The 17,630-nt window shown below is 37.5% G+C and overlaps 1 protein-coding gene across 4 annotated transcripts in view; it reads right to left on the reverse strand.

The window, feature by feature from the left end:
* LOC103613069 overlaps nt 1-17,630 on the reverse strand; it is a 40,793-nt gene that overhangs the window by 8,909 nt on the left and 14,254 nt on the right. For 3 of the 4 annotated variants that reach the window (XM_017730517.1, XM_017730518.1, XM_017730516.1), the window contains exons 4-8: nt 17,272-17,454; nt 13,907-14,074; nt 12,104-12,205; nt 8,672-8,782; nt 6,885-7,063 (exon numbers count right to left, since the gene is read on the reverse strand). In XM_017730517.1, coding sequence (XP_017586006.1) covers nt 6,885-7,063; nt 8,672-8,782; nt 12,104-12,205; nt 13,907-14,074; nt 17,272-17,454 — 743 coding nt within the window. The remainder of the gene's footprint in view (nt 1-6,884; nt 7,064-8,671; nt 8,783-12,103; nt 12,206-13,906; nt 14,075-17,271; nt 17,455-17,630) is intronic. The other variant, XM_017730519.1, reaches the window with a different exon arrangement.

The following is a 17,630-nucleotide window of genomic DNA, read 5'->3' on the forward strand; positions in this document are numbered from 1 at the left end:
GGCCGGGGCCCGCCCCGGCCGGGCCCAAGCAGGGCCTGGCTGGGCCCCCTGGCCCCACACGGGGCCCGCAGCCACCTGTGCCAGCGCCGGAAACGAGAGAGAGCTTGGAGGGGGAGTTTGTCTATTCTTAAATGTGGATCACAGAGGTGGTCACAACTTTAAGTGGCTTAGAGAATTGTCCATATTCAAACTGGCCAGCTGATAGGTTCTGTCAGGTCCCAGAGGAAACTGTAAGCACCCCTTAGCAAGGACATCCCTTCCGGGACTATGCTTGCTAAACTATGACATCCTCTAAACTTGCATCGCTGTTTTTGCTCTCTTAATTGTTTCTAGTTCATCAGAAGCCGTATCTGCATGCAAAAAACTTTGTAGATATGTGTAGGTATTCCAAACATTGAGAGTGCAGCTGAGTGATACCAGGATTTTCAAAGTGCACTGAAGAATTTAGGATCATGGGTCTCTGCTAATCAATGGCAATGTTCGCAGTTTGGTTTATGCTGAAGCCGTCACCTTATATGTATAGATACAGGCAAAAAAGACTTAAAATTGAAAATAGTGAGCATAACTTACAGCCTGGATTTCAGTTCCTTTGCAAAGTTGTTGTAAATATCAATGTGTTCGTTAACCTTCCCACACAATTCAGACAACCTTCAGTACAGAGCAATTCAAAACCCTTTTGCTTGTTCCTGATTGTGTCAAAGCTCTTTGAAGGGCACTGCCATTATCTTTCCCTGTGGTTAGTAATAAAGAGCCATTAAGCTCCTTAATGCACATGGGTAGGTGAAGCAGTTTATCCCCACACTTTCTCAGCCCAGCTCCCCTTAAATACACATCTTAAAGGTGCACACATCTGGACAGTGAACTCTAGCTGCGTTTTAAAAAATATTCTTAGCCCCTTTCCTTTGAAGATCTGTGACTGGAGCTCTAACAATTGCATCAAATTTGGCAAGAATAAAATGAAAAAAGGGTGCTAATGCTGGAGCCTATGGAGAACATTAGTGCAGTTTGCAAAATACACAGATGGTGGAGTCTGATAGAATAAAATTGGCTGATTGTTGAGAGTTAATAAATTTTGTCAGCAGGAGCTGAACTGTAATTAGCCCATGTAATTTTTTCTTAGCCTAAAAATAAATATATAGAGCCTTCAATGAAAAAAATGCACCTTTGGGAATTAAATAGTTAAATACTTGATTGTATTCTCACTGGCACAAGTAATTATCTCTGTCATATATAATTCTTCTGTAGGAACAAAATACTACCTAATAATGACAAAAGTATAAATAAAAATTCATGAATACATTTCTTTAACATTGCAAAGACAGCATAACCAAAATATGTATTCAGATCAAAGTCCCATTCCTAGAGCAAAGCATGGCCAGTGCTGTGCCAAGGAGGTATTATTCAGTAGGATCCTGTCCATAGTCCTGAAGGCAATGGTCACTTTAAATACTGAAATGACTGACCACAATTACTGCCCATCCCTATAAACTTATTTTGTAAACATTTTCTGTGGCGTCTAGAATTAATCTAAATAGAGGTTTCAGGTCATTAGTGGCATGACCAAATTTTTGACTGTCTTTCAAAAATATCTTCCTGGATGTGCCCCAGTGTTCTTAAAATACACATCTCTTAAATGAGACAGGAAACGGAACTTTTTTTTTTTTTTTTGCTTATTTCTCATTTGCCTAGCTTTCTCCATCATAGCTGATGTGTCCACAATCTTCCCTGGCACTCAGCATTTTCACCATCTATTATTTTCTGGTTTTCTCTGACCAGCTTCTCCTTGAGGTCTGGTGCTGCTTGCTTAGTATATCACTAAAATCATCTTCTCCCTATGTCTTTTTTTCTAATCACTGTATTTTGTGGTAGGCTCATTTTTTGGTTATTTAAGGATATTACAGCTAAAGCCTGTTTACATTTACTCCTTCTTTGAGCTGGGCAGAGGAGAGACTAAGGCTTTTTATGTCTTTTTTCCTTACATCTATTTCCTTTTCCCTTGAGGAAAGGGCTTGCATATGTCAGTGAACAGGGAGCTCTAGACTCCAGAACTGTTTGTATGGCATTTTTTTGCCAGTAAAGATGAATTTACGTAGTTTTTAATTTTGTTTTGTTTTCAATAATTTACATCTAAACTAGAGAGAGTAGAAACATACTGAAGAACAAAACAATATGGGAGAAAGATTTAAAAGCTTCCTGATTTGAAGAACCTAATTATCCTACACCAAACAGTACTGGCTGTCAGATGAAGTACAATCAAACAGTCTTGTGGAATGATTAATCTTCACATTCCAGTTGGTTCTTTTCTTGAGGTTGAGTGATTTGCTGCACAAAAAGTAATGAACAGTTTGCAGGACCAAGTCTCACAGGAAGAACTATTGATTGAGTTAAAATCTTGAACAACCTGAATCAGATCAAATAATATATCTGTGTATGACTTTCTGGGGGTCAGGGTATGCAATATTTTAGGCCAAAATTAACATGCATATCATCAGCTAGCATTATTTATCATTTCTCAATAGAATAATACAGAGGATGTATTGGAGACAGTGGATTCAGCAGGTTCTTAAATGTTAATTGAAAAATATATTCTGGAGCTGTGGGAGCCGCAGAAAACATAAAGAAATCAGTTTATACACAGGCTCTATATAATGTGGCAGCTTCCAGACTATGATGATACAGCTCCAAGCAAGAATGAAGAACAAATAGAAGTGATATCCTTATGAGCAATGGCTCAGACCTAAATCTATTTCTAGCTAAGCCTTTTATGTAAAGTGATTAGGCTTAGCAATGAACACACAGGCTTTTTCAAGAGAACAAAGGACTGAATATTTGTCATAGGTTGAAATGCTGTGAAGGCTCTGCTCTTGGCAGGCAGGGGATTTCTTTCTTGGTGTAATAATTGGACTCTATATACCACAGAAATGAAAATAATCTAAAAGCTTTTTTTTTCCTTCTCTCTTCTACTCTAATGGAAACAGGGATATGACCTAACATCTGATGATTTAGGTGATGTAATAGCTGTTTACCAGGTTGGGGTCTAATTGTTTTGGATGATAAGAAATGCACATCTTTGTTCTCGCTGCCCTCCCCTCAGCTTTGAGACACTTTGTCTTAGTCACTCACACTATGCCTAAGGGCTTCCTAAAGGAATTAAACTCGTGATCTTAAGAAATGAAAATCATAATTCTCTTTAAAAGTGACATTATTACATATGCTTACAATGAAGACTGACAAAAAGCACATTCCTGTCCTTCACTGCTGCCACAATAAGAGTGCTTCTCAAGAGTAAGTATTGCAGTTTTCTTATAACATGTTTCAGAACATTACAAACATGAACTATCATGAAGGCCATTTCTCTGAGACTTGGGACTACACATAAAAGTCAATTTGCTCTTTATTCACAGTTCAAGCTCTCACTACAGCTGAATCACTAAAACATGCTCTTTTCTACTGTCAGGACAATAGTTTCCAGTTTAACTATTCCTTCCAATTTAATTGCTCCTACTTCCTTCTTATTACAGCTTTTTCTTTTGACTTTCCTACTTGGAGTCCATACAAAATGCTGGCAGCAAACTCATACTCTTTAGATCTCTTTTCCTAACTACTATATTTCTACATCATTCTTAGCTGAGAGAATTGGAGAGTGAAATGGAATAAATGACAAATGTAATACGAGGACCTGATAGAGCTGGTTTGACTAGAATTCATCAGTCTCTGACTTCTGGAAAGGAAGTCTGCAACGGAGATAAATTGATAACACTTTCCTGTGTTAACTATTCCTGTTAACTGTGTTAACTATTTCTGTTGGAGACAGGCCTCTTTAGAGTTTCTCCTAGATGACAACTACAATGATACTTATTTCTTCATTTCCGTTCAGGTGCTAGATTAGTTATTTGCCTTGCTACCCTCTTTACCAGGGTCTACTTATGCCAAAGAGGCTGGATATAAGTCCTAGAAACACTGCAGGATAAAAATCAGAGAGGAGCTTGTTATACACAGTTTTTTTATTTATCCAGTCTTACTTAGCAAGACAGCAATGATGAACTGAAACTAGGAAGTTCTGGCTTTCAGTGGAACTTTTAGTGGTTTTGTAAAAGCCAGTATTAAATCTGCTGAACTCCTTACATGATGAATATTTTTAATGAGGAATTTTGGGAAACAAGTTTTTGGCTATAATGCCTTCTTAATCCTTGTGTTTTCCTACTAAGCCTTGAACACTGTTAGCACTCTAGCAAGCATGTCCCAATGATAAATGAATGCATGCTCCACAGTCTTTAGAACCCTCAATGGCCCATTTGTTCCTGGGTCCCAGAATTTATATTCCTTCTCTTTGATGAAATCACAAGACTGGTATTTTTTTATCCTGAAGGCTGCAACATATTTTAAGGTTTTCAAGTTAGCTGTCATGTTCTAAAAGTGACTTGCTGATGACAGCTCAGAGATTTAACTTGTTGAAGTGATGCTCTGCTGCTGTGAGGTAGATTGCTTTTTCTATCTTACTGGTCTCATGTAAAGCTGATCAAGACTTATTTGTCCTATACAGAAGTCTTCACCACAGACATTTTGTGGTCACTTCACAGCCCCTTTACTGTGCTGAGCAGCAAATGGTACTTTTAGAGGAGCAAATTTGCTATCTGTAAAGAAAGGATCAGTGCTTGGCTATGTTGATGTGCTTTCAGCTTTCCCTGAAAAAATGTGTTAAGTTCAAGCACAAGAAACTTGTCTGCTTATACTTACCTTAGGGAAGGATTTAAGTGTACATTCATGTTTGTCTCCTCATAATTTCCACATATCTTTCCTTTAAGAGAAAAACTGGGCATGTTGAAAAATAAGGAAATAGCATGTTTGAGAAGAACCAGTGTTCTGGACAACAGGGAATCAGACCTGTAGAATATATAGTGGAACTCCATGGTTGCCACATGTAGGCAAAAGAATTACAAATCATTTATCTCTGCTGATCTCAGTAATTTACTAAAAACAAGGTTCTAACACAAAAATATCTCTGCTCTGAGGCGGCAAACACAGCTACAACCACTGAGGTGAAAAATATGTTTTAACTACTTCTATGGGTTGTAGAGTCAAGGACAGTGGCAGCATCTGTTTGAGGGAAAAGAAAGTAACCTTGCATGTGAAGTGACTGAATATCTTGCAACAGCTATCACATCACCACTGTGTGATTGGTTAGAGATGACTCTAGAAGAGCAGCAATTACATGGGAGAGCCAAATGTAAAAAGCTCTAGAGATCTTCTTTTTGAGGTAGGCAGGAAGAGGAAAATTCAAGATGGATAATTTCTGGTTGTAGATTGCAATGATGTGGAAATCTAGCTCTCTGTGTTTGTTGATATGGACTAAAGCAGATATGAATCACCCTTTCCTTCTCCACTAAAAAAACATTATATGCTACATTTCAGGCTTAAATAAAAGCCTAGTTGTCTTCTTACACAATTGGAAATCAGGCATGCCCTTGCTGGAGTCACTGGAAATACACCAATGTAAGTTGATGTTCTTAACAACAGAATGAAGATGAGTAAATTGATTACTCTGGCTAGTTTGCTGGATAGTGACAGACAGCTTATCCTGAATTTTTGTTCCCCCTGAATTATTCTTGCCTTCAATTAACTGTTTCAAAGAACATCTTAGATACAGTAAGTGGAGAAATTTTTCCTCCAGAATGAGAAAGGCCTGGAACATAACATTGCCAATTTAATCATGCAGCTGACATATAACATAAAAGCTGTGTTAAACTACAAACATTACTTGTAATTCCCTTAGAAAAAAAAGTGGGATGAGCAGTCTTCTTTTTATGTCCTGAGAGAAATCATACCAAAAGAACGAAGTACCAATGAGTACACTTGAGATCCCTCTTATTTCATTTGGGCATTGGATCTCTCAGTAGTGAAGAACTGTATTTGTATTTAAGCATCTTTCTCTCTCTCTTACTAAATGACTCTTCAGAGTACTCTGTAAGCACATAAGGCAGTGAAGAAAATCCTTGTGTTTTCATCTCCTGAAATAGCGCCTCAATATTTCAGTGTATTCTTTGGAGTCCAGAGACAGAGCAAAACAATGGTATGAAATAATTTTAAAAAGTATTTGAATGGCACTAGTCTTGGATAATGGAAGAAAATAAGCAGTAGTTAGCTGCTGCTATAAAATATTTATGCAGTTCTTTAAATTTATTTACTCTTTTTAAGAAAAAGGAAATGCATATACTTTGCATGGTTGAAATATTTATTTTCTCAGTGCAATAAATAAGCTAGTTGAGGAACAAATGAATTAAAAGAAACCTACTAGGTAAAAGAAAGAAGTGAAAATGTAATTAAATCTTAGTGAATGTAAGATTATGGGGCACCTTCTAATCCTCACTCCAATTTATCTAACACTCTGTGATATTTAATTGATCAAAAACTGAAAAGTGTTTAAAAAGTATAACTAGATATCCATTTTTATGTTTCAGGAGTTTGATAATAGATTAGGTTATGATAAAATAAAATCTTCTCTCCAAAAGAATGTTTTTAGTGTAAGTTTTTCACTTGGTTTTGTTTTGACACCAGAATATCTAGTGCTGAAATAAAGCACTGGCCAGACTGTTTTGTTGCATACCCAGTGGTTCTGCAGCATATTCCTGTTTAGATGGCTCATGTGTGTACAATGACAGATGCAGAGAAACAAGACTACCAGCTATTCTGCTGGAAATGTCAGGTGGATAGAGAACTGTAGAAGAGCACTCAACAAGACTCCTTTATACACCTCATGCGAAACCCTGTAGCGCTGATGTTCTGCTGTAAATACCATAAGACAATGATCTCTAAATTTGAGTACGAAACTGCTGCACTTCATAATTCTGGGCACAGTTTGATTCCTCACCAGACACTCTCCTTACCTTCTTGTGTTTGTAATAGTGTAGGTAACCATTATGCTTCAGCACAAACCACCTCTTTCTCCAGCCCTTCAGTATTGCTGATTGTGTTCGTTTGTGCAGATATCCTCGGCAGGTAGGTCGGGGGGTGTTGGGGTAACGGCTGATGTCTGACCCCACTATCATAGTCAGGATATCAGGACCTAAACATATAAAATATTATATGTGAAAACATAAGTCAAAACTATAACCGTGTCAATATTTCTGAATACCCATGGAGGGTAAGGGAGCACGAAGGTGGTATTCTATCTCATGCCCATATCCTCCCAATATAGCTTCTAGAAGCAACAAGGAGCAGAGCAGCAAGGAACCAAATTAAATCAAATGATATTTGGCCTTTTTTTAACCCAAATTCAGGAATAAAACTGATTTTGTGTTGAGGACTAGTACTGGAGCCAGCTATCTGAAGACACCTCTAGAATAATTTTTTGTGACCTATCTTTGTGAGAAGCATCTTTGCTACTTGTGTGTTTTATCAGTTAGGAAAAGTAATTCAATTTCCTTCCTCAAACGGGTGTACATAAATTGAGGTTTAACCAAAAATTGCTACGAATGCTCTTACGGGCACCTTCAGTCTCAGTCATCTTACACATGCACTTGAGAATTCTTTATTTTCCATGTCTTGGAATATTCTAACCTTTTCTGTGCCCCTCACTGAGGAGGGTGGCTGTTGGAGCCTAAGCTGGGCTAAAGAATCTACTTATCATTTGCAAAAGGCAAGCACTCAGAAGAGATGATGGATTGCTAGATTTTAAAAAATACGTTGTCTTCATCATCAATGAGATGCAACATCACAATATTTGCTGACAGTATCAATATATCTATGATTTTGACCCTAAAGGCCTAAAATTCTGATTATATCAATGCTAAGCAGCAGGTGGTAATGCCTGAAGGCATATTGAGAAATGTGACTATGATTATGACTATGTTATCTGCAAAACATTTGCTGGATTTCTTTTTTGGGGACACCTGACTTCGGGAATGCTGTTGGTGTCCCAAGATGTAATCCACAGGGTGTTCTCTGAGGAGTTAAAAATACCAGTAATCAGAGATTTCTCTGCTAAAACACTAAACATTCTCTTAAATATAACAGTGTGAATGGCACCTGTATAATTAAAGAACATGATGCGTGCCAAGTTAAATTTGTCACTGTCTTCTAAAAGTATTTTAATTTATTGAATTTCCCATAAGCCTTTGTCAAAACTTTATCTGGCATAAATAAGGGAATGGCAGGAAATTAATTTTTGGCATGCAAATGTGGCTATCTTTGGGTTTTAATCATTACAATTCTAGGAAGAATGTACATGACAAATATCGTTGACTCTGTTTCTGTGGTGGTGCAAAAGGATGCCTCATGAAATAAACTCTCTGATCTCCTGACTAGACTTCAAGTCTTGGCGACAGAGAACTGGAAGGAAGATGTGAAGTCTCTCCCCAAGGAAGTATAAGGCATAAATAAGGCATTTGTGCCTCTACAATCACTTTCAGGACTTTCGTAGTCACTTTCTTTATAACAGGAGAGCCAAAACCATTACTGTCACATGCTCTTAGGGGAATGTTTTTCTTATGTGTCCAGAAAACAAGGTCTAGATAAAAAAGTGGCCTCAGCAATACTACTGTATTAAATACTAATGCATTAAACTATTAATTAAGATTTTGTTGCATACATCACCCAATTTGTCTGAACGCATCTGGAGCATTAAACAGGAAATCTGACCCATTCATTTAATTTATTGTGATCTCGGAATTACCTTTCCTTGCCAGATTGGCAGCTTCTGAATGTGGCATGCTGGTGACATCAGTTCCATTGACTGCTATCAGAATATCCCCAACTTGTAGCCCTGCTTCTTCAGCTGCACTATCTGGAATTTTAAAAAAAGAAAAAAAGAAAGAGAAAGAGAAAAAGAAAAAGAAAAAAAGAAGCAAACAAAAACCCAAACCACCACCACCAACAACAAAACCCCCCCAAAAATTTATTTAGAACTAGGATATCAAGCGTGTCTATATGATCATGCTTTTCTAGGAAAACAAGTATCTGTTCAACCAGTCAAGGATTATGTTTTAAGGCTTTCATGATGTTGGGTTGGAGGTGGAACAAGCTTTATTGAGCAACCTATAACTCATCTGTAAATGAAGCTTCAGTGTTTGGATACTGATGCAGCCCTAGAAAATCACTGGCAGTGGAGAAATTTCATTTAAAATGCCATTAGGATTTAAATGCTTTTAGATACAAATAGACATTTCAGTATCTGAGAATTTTGGCCTGAAGTGCAAACAAAAATCTGACGCAAAGCTCAGTCGAGTCAATAGAAAAAAAAAATTTATTATTCTGATAAACTTTGAATTTAACCCCAAAAGAGTACCTTCTGTACTGATATTTTTCTTTGCTGGTTAATAGAATTTGGAGATAGCATTTTGAGGATTTTTGGCTTTAGGAAGAAATTACATGGTAAGTAAAAAAGGTCCCAGTGAAGGAAGAACTGAATCAGATTTTTAATGCATCACCTTTTGTTTATAGCACATTAATTCCTAATAAAACAGTGCTCAGACACATGCCAGCCAGGAATGGAAGCAAACTAGTGAGATGATAAATATGTTCTATTCATGGACACCAATACACATGTTACTTAAATCCCAGTTACAAATTTCTCAGATACAGTATTTATCTTCTTGTTTATAAATAAGCATTCCTAATGTACTGTGAAAGAATGTTTTTGGAAAATATTATTCCATGTTCTTAACATTTAATGTGTTGCGGTGCAAGTGGCTGTGGCCACAATGACCCCAGAGGGAACAACAGAATTTGAGTTTGGTAGTCAGGCACTGATGTTTAAGGACAACCTCTATGGTGAGGGCGTGTCCCCACAATCCTTTGTTTCTCTGATTTGCTTGTTGCAAGTTGATTGCTTTCTAGTCTCCCCTCCTAGTTTTATGTATAAGCTCATAAATACTTATTCCCTTAGTTGATTATGTATTAGTTCTGGAAAGTTCTGCGTTACTTGATGTCCCATTGGTTGTTCCCTGTTACCCCTCCTACAACCATTCCCCATTGGTTAATTCCCTGTGAACTCCTCCCCTCTCTCCCTTCCCTATTGGCTATCTCCCTTTTCTCCGCCCTGTTCTCTTCTACTATAAAATCCCTGGACCCTTTGTTTAAACCTGCTCTTTGTCCTTGATCCTTCACGTGGAATAGATCTGCTCATGAAATCCATATGGAAGTGCCTCCTTCTTCTTTGCCTCTGCCTGCATGCCTTTACAGCCTAGTTTGGCACTAGCTCCCTCGGGTGAGGAGCTCTTGGTACCTGCAGAATCGCTATCGGTGAGGGTGCAGCCAGACCTCCAGGGCTTCCCCCTGGCTCAGCGTGCCTTCATTAATGTATGCTTTTAAAGATTTTGTACCCCATGATGCAGTAAGTGTGACCCTTCAGTGTATTTCTGATAATGCTTAGAAATTGTAGGGATAAGATTAGTAAAAGCTTGACAATAAACAAGCAAAATAAAACGCTGGTCCACTCTTATGTATATTAAAAATTATTTGGAAATTTGCAAATGTCAGAATGTTTTGGGTTGTGCTGGCCTTGAGCATTCTATATGAATGCTCAAGACTTTATGACCATAAGTGGTCTGTAAAATACTATTAAAATATTCATTAAAGAATCATAGAATGGTTTCAGCTGGAAGGGACCATAAAGATCATCTAGTTCAATCCCCTGCTACTAGACTAGGTTTCTCAAAGTCCCATCTAACCCTGCCTTGAACTTTTGAAGGGATGGGGCATCCACAGCCTCTCTGGGCAACCTGTGCCAATACCTCACCACCCTCACAGGGAAGAATTTCTTCCTAATGAAATGAGTTACATTTTGAGAAAACATAATTCTACAAGTTTGTCTGAAAAAAACTATTTTTTTAAATGTTGTCACTGTTCTAAAGCAACTGCATTTTGAAAACAGGATACAAATAAACAAAAGAGTAATATAAAATGTGAGTAGCTATATTTCATTTTAACTAGTAGGGATAAATCGGTAAGTGTTAGAGTTACTGCTGTATGCATGACCAATGATTGTATTTGTACTTAAGTAAAGAACTTATGAACTCACAGGCCTCTGAATTCACAAGCTTTCCCAGTGTTGTCAAGATGATAGACAACCTCATACATAAGGCTTGTAATGGTGACAGCTATTCTCAGATGCCTTGCCAGAAGGCATGCTCTAGCCTTCTTTCTATGGGATGTTTTGCATAGTATCTGCTTTTTTAGTAAGAATCTATCACAGTCTCCAGTACCTTCTGCTCCTTCTCTAATTCTGCTGTTCCTGCCCTGAGATGCAGAGCAGTACAGCAAGCAACGCTCTAGATTTGGATGAGCCAAGGTCTTAGGCAGCAGTAAAATGACACTGACTGCCTGCATCTCATTCTCTCTGCAATTACTGACTGAGTCAGCTTTTAGCCAGATTTCTAAGCTTGACATTATGCACAGAGCCAACGAATTCAGAGAGCTTTAAGTGGTGACTTGCAAGATCTCATTCCTGACCGAAAGTGCCAACGCTATTATTTAAGGCACAGTAAGAAGCTCATTCTTCCCTGGAAGCAGTATCTTACATTTCATCTTTGTTGAACATCATCTGCCATTTTTTTTCTCACTCACTTGCATTTTGGAGTTTTTTTGGGGCTCCTTACAATCATCATAAATCCCTGAGGAAGTTAACAGCCCACCTGTCAAGACTGACAGATGCCTCAATGGATCCAGGCAGAAGTGTACCCAGTCAATAAGATTTATGGAAATATTAGAAGGATCACTGCATCTTCCTTTTCATTTTTAAAGGCCTATTGTCACTCATGGATGGCAGCCCACAAAAGTTTTAGACTTTACATCTGGAGTGGGGCTGAATGCAGGCATGTGCACACGGTATGAAGTAACATGCAAGAAGGCAGTGGAGTCTGATTTACCCCTAGGGATAGTGGGGCTCTAAGACAGTTGTTCATGAGCAGTTCATGAGCTATTAAACACTGTGCACCCACTAAGTATGGAAATTATTGTGTACATGTATATTATAAATTAATATAAAGCAGATGTTCTATACTACGTAGCTCATATCATGTAGATACATATAATATCATTATATCGGATAATATATTTTTTTAATATATTTTCACAGGAGAAATTAACTAGTAGAAACACAACTTACTTGTATCAACTTCAGTCACAAGGATAGGCTTTGAGAACTGGATCCTGAAACCCCAAGGGTAATTGCCAGTTCCTTTAGCAATCTTCACAGTTCTTTCTCGAACTGGAAATAGGAAGAAAGATACCCTTTTTCTCTACACATTCAATTTAATAAGCAGCAGCCTGTTTTTAAAACTTTTTGTAGGCACTGAATGTTACTTATTCTGCTAGTGGTTGGGGTGCTTTCAGTATCACTCCTGGCTGTTTACTGCTGCCTCAGACAGTGACACCACTCACACTGTGACCGACCAAATATCATTCATGTTAGGGCACAGGCAAACAGCATTTTGAATTAAGTGCCTGGACTTTGTAATGAAGAGCTGAAATATTCAGGTATTCCACTCTACTGATTGTGTTCTGGGAGAGAAAAACACTCATGCTCTCTGTGTCAGACCTCTATGCTGCAAATACAAAATACACTCTAATTTACCAAATGGGTTTAAATCTGTTTCTTGTAAATCTGTTTCATTCTTTTTATATTTCATAAGGTATCTATCTTTTGGATAGTTGTTTCTTCTCCTTTTGCTTTTCCTTCCACTCCACACTCACACTGCCTTCCAATCCTGTAGTCCAACCTCCCCAACCACAGTGGCATCTTCTGCCAAGGGGGGCTGAAAACCCTTTCAACTCAGCAGAATTTAACACTTAACGGGATAAGCCTCAGTAAAAAGGAATATCAGGGTCTAATTGTAAACTTCCATCTTTTTCTCAGGGTCTAATAGGTATTATTATTGTGACTTAAAGAGCCTGGTTCTTTAGCAAATCTTATGTGTATGAAGGATTTCAGTGTAAATTGGATTTCTTGGAGTGTCTGTTTTTCATCATTTGACTGTCTTACTGTGTTTTTTCTTAATGGAGGCCAATTTAACAGCAATTTATGACAACTGGTTTTTTTTCAAATTGTGTATTATTTGGAAGACAGAAATTGCTTTAAAGGTTACTTTACCAGCAGGCCAATTGATGTTTTCTGTACAAAACAGATACTTCAATACTGACTAACTATCTTGCGGAAGTTCTGAGCTCTCCCCTGGGAGAACAAGCAACCAAAATGGTTTTCCAGAATATTCTCATGTATGTTAAGGGAAATTTTTCATATCACAAGACTTATAGAGCACATTTGTCTTCTCTCATATTCTGAATGATTTATGAGCTCCAACAAAGAACAATTTACTGGAAAGTAATAAATAAATAAATAAATAAATAAAACACAGGGGTGTTTTGGCCTGTCTTAGTTCTTTGAACTTTCATGTGTTTCTTTGAACTGCAAAGTGGAGGAAAACCTCCCATCCCCCAGAAAAAGTTGTTCACTATATCTGTTTGCACAGATTTAAACTACAAATAGAATAATCCTTCATACTCATAGCAAATGACTGTTTTCTTTCTGGATTGACTATGTCTGAAAGTTTGATGTAAAACAGATTTTATGTCCATTGTAATACTTTATAAATATCTCAGTGTGATTTTGCCATGCTTGAAGAAGTCATGGAATTACATTTCCTCTACCATTATCTCATGAGGTTTAGTTATAACCTTTTACCAGTTAAAATTTTACCAAGTAATGATGGTATTTTGCAAGACAATAGCTAAATAAGAACTACTTATGTATTTTTTAAATAATCTTTTTGATTCTTGGGTTGCTCCTTTTCCTGTCTTAAGCATAAGGGACCAGCACCTTCTCCAAAATGTCAATCCCTTGAAATCCTCAGAGTGCCCAAAATTAATAAATTTTTATGACATTTATTACCTGTTGCTCTAGCCAACTTACTTGCCACTGGTCTAGGTCTTTTGCTGAGACATCTAGGGCTGTTATCTGGAGAGACATCATCTCCTCTGAAAACCCAGGAAGCAGAATGAAAGTTTTCTGTATAAAAACCTCTGTCCTCATTTTCAGAATATAGTCCCAGATCTACTGATCGAGCATCCTCTGAATTTACTGTCATGACGATAAAGCAAGTAAAAGTTATGTCAATAGGGAAAATGCATGAAGAATAAGAGACCTCATCCAGTCAGCATGGAAGAATCACCACAAGCTTAATGAGCTCTTTGTAATGTTTGTACTGAGTTCTCAATTTTGTTGCTGTTAAAGGAGAAGTCTGCAAGGATTTCCAAATATAAGATCACAATACTGGAGGCTAATGCACGTTCAGCTTGAGTAAGAAGTGAAGTCTTAATGCAAATGGTCAAAACAGGAGCTGCACCTCTTTAAGATACATCTGGCTGTACCTAGCTCTTAAGCTATCTTATATGACCCATCTGATTAGGAAATCAAACAAATCTTCTAGAAATTTGGTATGAGTTCAGTGCGTATCAGAAGACAAAAGAGAAGACGAAAAGTATCTTCTGTGACAGGGGCATTGATGACCGTATTTGCTGTTTGCTTAGTCTTATCTCTTCCAGACATGTGAAGTTTTGTTAAAAAGGAGGTAAGGAAGTAAGTTTGTTGTAAATAAGATGTTTTTTTCCTTTTAACATAGAACTTTTGGCTAGTTCCCTCATAGGCTGTTGAATATTTGTATGATGTGTTATCCTGAGGATTTTCAGATTCATCTTTTATAGTAATTTACACTCACAATGTCTTGCAATGAGTTCACATGGAGATGGAGAACTCTAGTTCTCTGCTAACGTTGAGACGCTTAAGGCAATAGGATGTCAGGCAGCTGGCTGCGACAGGTTATAAACAGCAAGTTGAATGTAAAGAAAAAGCCTGTGTAATAGTCTGACAACATCCCAAGTAGACCAGGAGCTGCAACTTCAAAGCTAAGACTGGATGGTGAAAGTCATATATAAATATATATCATCAGATGTTGTGCTAACAGATAGACCGGAAATATAAATTTTTTGAGAGGAAAAAACCATCATGTTCCTTTCAGTATGAAATGCCTGGTAATGCAGCTAGATTTAATGCAGCTGGAGGAAGGATCTGTTTGCATTGTTTATCCTGTGTTTGATGTAAAACAATTCCCAGTTTAAAAACAGAGAAGATAAAAATTGACCTTTATTTAAGGTTATATTTGTTTGGGAAGTCACTTCCTGAATATGTCTAAGTGGCAGTTCTTTGTCACTTAGAAAATGTGGTCAATTGTGTCTGTCTAGACAAATATTCCACATCCACTGTCTTCTCCCTTACTATGCAGAAAGTATGAAATGACGTACTTAATTACATAAAAAGCTACTAGTAAATAGACAAATAAATAAATATTACTATGCTGATATGTTTAAAGCTCCTTTTACCTTGCTACCATGAATGCGTAAATTAAGAAAACCTAGACTAGCACCAAACAACTCAGTAAAGTACAGTATTTTGCCAGTTTAATGCTGTATTTTTATAATTGTAGTAGAGTTAGAGTAGGTTAAAATGTAACAAATAGGCAAAACTATAGATGCTGCCATGCTGACAGTATGGAATTATGCCAAAACATTTCTTCTCTCCTTGAGTTTTTGGAACAGATGTCAAACAGGCATGTCACAAACAAGTGCACTGAAATTCTTCCCAGATGCTGGACGTAAGAATGTTAGGAGCTGCTGCTTCCATATGTCAGTCAGAGTTGTCTCAAGTCTGTGAACAAGAGGGAACAGTCTAGCTACCAAACAAAAAGGGACAGAAGTCTCAGGCCTGTGGCATACTATCTAAAATTACTAGATGTGAAAATCTGTGACAGAATTGTCTGCGCAGTCACCTGTTCTGGAGACCACTTTGGGTTTATGCCACGTGCTACCCAAAGCTTTGTCTCAAGGAAAGCAATTCTAGCTCTTGCAACTTGTTCTTTTTTGACTTGTTTTCTTAAAAATATATATATGCCTTCTCTATGAAACCAACATATGCCTGACTTAGTAAAATCTATGGTCCAGCTTTATATTCAAGAGACATTACTGTTGAAATCAAGGAACAGTTTACTCTGATGTGTGTAACTTCTGGTAGGTTTTTTTGAGCTCAGGTGGTTTGACAAGATAACTTTCTAATCTTATTACCATGACCTAGAATTTGTTTTAGGGGTGAACAATGAAGACTGCTACCAATAAACAGCTTTTTTATTTCCATGTGAAATAAAATTCCTGCTCCTTTGTTAACAGGTATTAAAACCTTAGGGATTGGCTCACCTACCTGAATATAGGTGCCCCGTACCATATTAGATGCCTTATGGTATCCTGCTTGCTGTTCAATTACTACTTCAAGAAGGCTTGGGTTCCCTGCTGGTTCACATATCTCAGGTCCCTCTTGGTATCCCAGCTGGCAACTGAAATCTGTGTTTAGGCAGTGAATTGAGGCTCTGTTTGATGTAGGATTTACCTCTTTGTTACAGGCATGGAACATATTAGTTTATCATCTGTTGGACCTGTGCTGAAATCCTAGAGTTCAGAGTCTTCTACAGGTTTGTATTTTCCCTTCTTCAAAGAGGAGGTTATATATCTACAAATTAAACTTCCTGTACCAAAAGTAGTCATTGTAGCACAAAATATTTCCACAGGGAAGTGCACATTTCTTCATCTCTACAAAGGATTTCTTTTATTACTAAAGTAGCAAAACAGGAGGCGAGGTAGCGTCAAGTAAGAAGTACCATGTATGTTCCCCCTAGACTGTGCAATCCTTGCTTGGTGGCTCCATCTGCATGAAATGTAAATTCACTAAATAGTTCATCTTAAAAATTCCTTCCCATGCAGTTAAGCTGATGAATTTGCATGTGGCAAGGTGACAAATTTCTTAAAGAGACAGTTACGGGTCACAGTGAACGACATTCTAGGCAACAAGCCTGGATTAAAGTTGGAGCACCTTTGTGAGTAGAGAAAGACTCCCAGCTCAGCATGGCTTTGACATAAGTAGATATCAGGATTATGATTTTTGTTATAACCTCAAACCTGTTGCCACATGATTACATGTTTGTGCCTAGAGTTTGTCTTAATATTTAAACATATTATTTGAACATGTTCTACCAGGAACATGCAAGGTAGAATAAACTTTTTTTTAGTCAGATTGATTGCTTAACCAAGGAGAGAGGATGTCTCATATTAGTCATGATAATGACTAACACAGACACTCAATGAACTGGAGATCAATTTCCTTAGCTGAAAACCCTGTCGTAATGTCAATCACACAAAGGGGAAAGATCACAAGTGTAAGACTAATGTACTCACTTGAACCCTCAGTGATTGTGCTGTTTATGGAGCTTCCTCCAGTAGAACTGCATTTTTTGCTATCTTTGAACTGTTTCCGTCTTCTGGCCCACTGGTCTATTGCATCTTCCTGGGAGCTGTCACTCGCTCTGGTGTCTTTCTTCAAAGGTAACTTTCTGGTTTTATTCATTTCTGATTTCAAGTCTAAGTTATAACCAGATGTTGTTTGTGAGTAATATGTGACACAACTTATGTAAGTATTTTTGCTGTTTAATATTTCCACATTCTAAATACAAGAATAATCTAACCAACATATAAATGAAAATACCAAATAATAATGAAAATATTCAGAAAGTATATGTTTTGGACTAATTGAGGCC

Source organism: Corvus brachyrhynchos, unplaced genomic scaffold, assembly GCF_000691975.1.
Source record: "Corvus brachyrhynchos isolate BGI_N302 unplaced genomic scaffold, ASM69197v1 scaffold33, whole genome shotgun sequence".
In the NCBI taxonomy this organism is placed as follows: Eukaryota; Metazoa; Chordata; class Aves; order Passeriformes; family Corvidae; genus Corvus; species Corvus brachyrhynchos.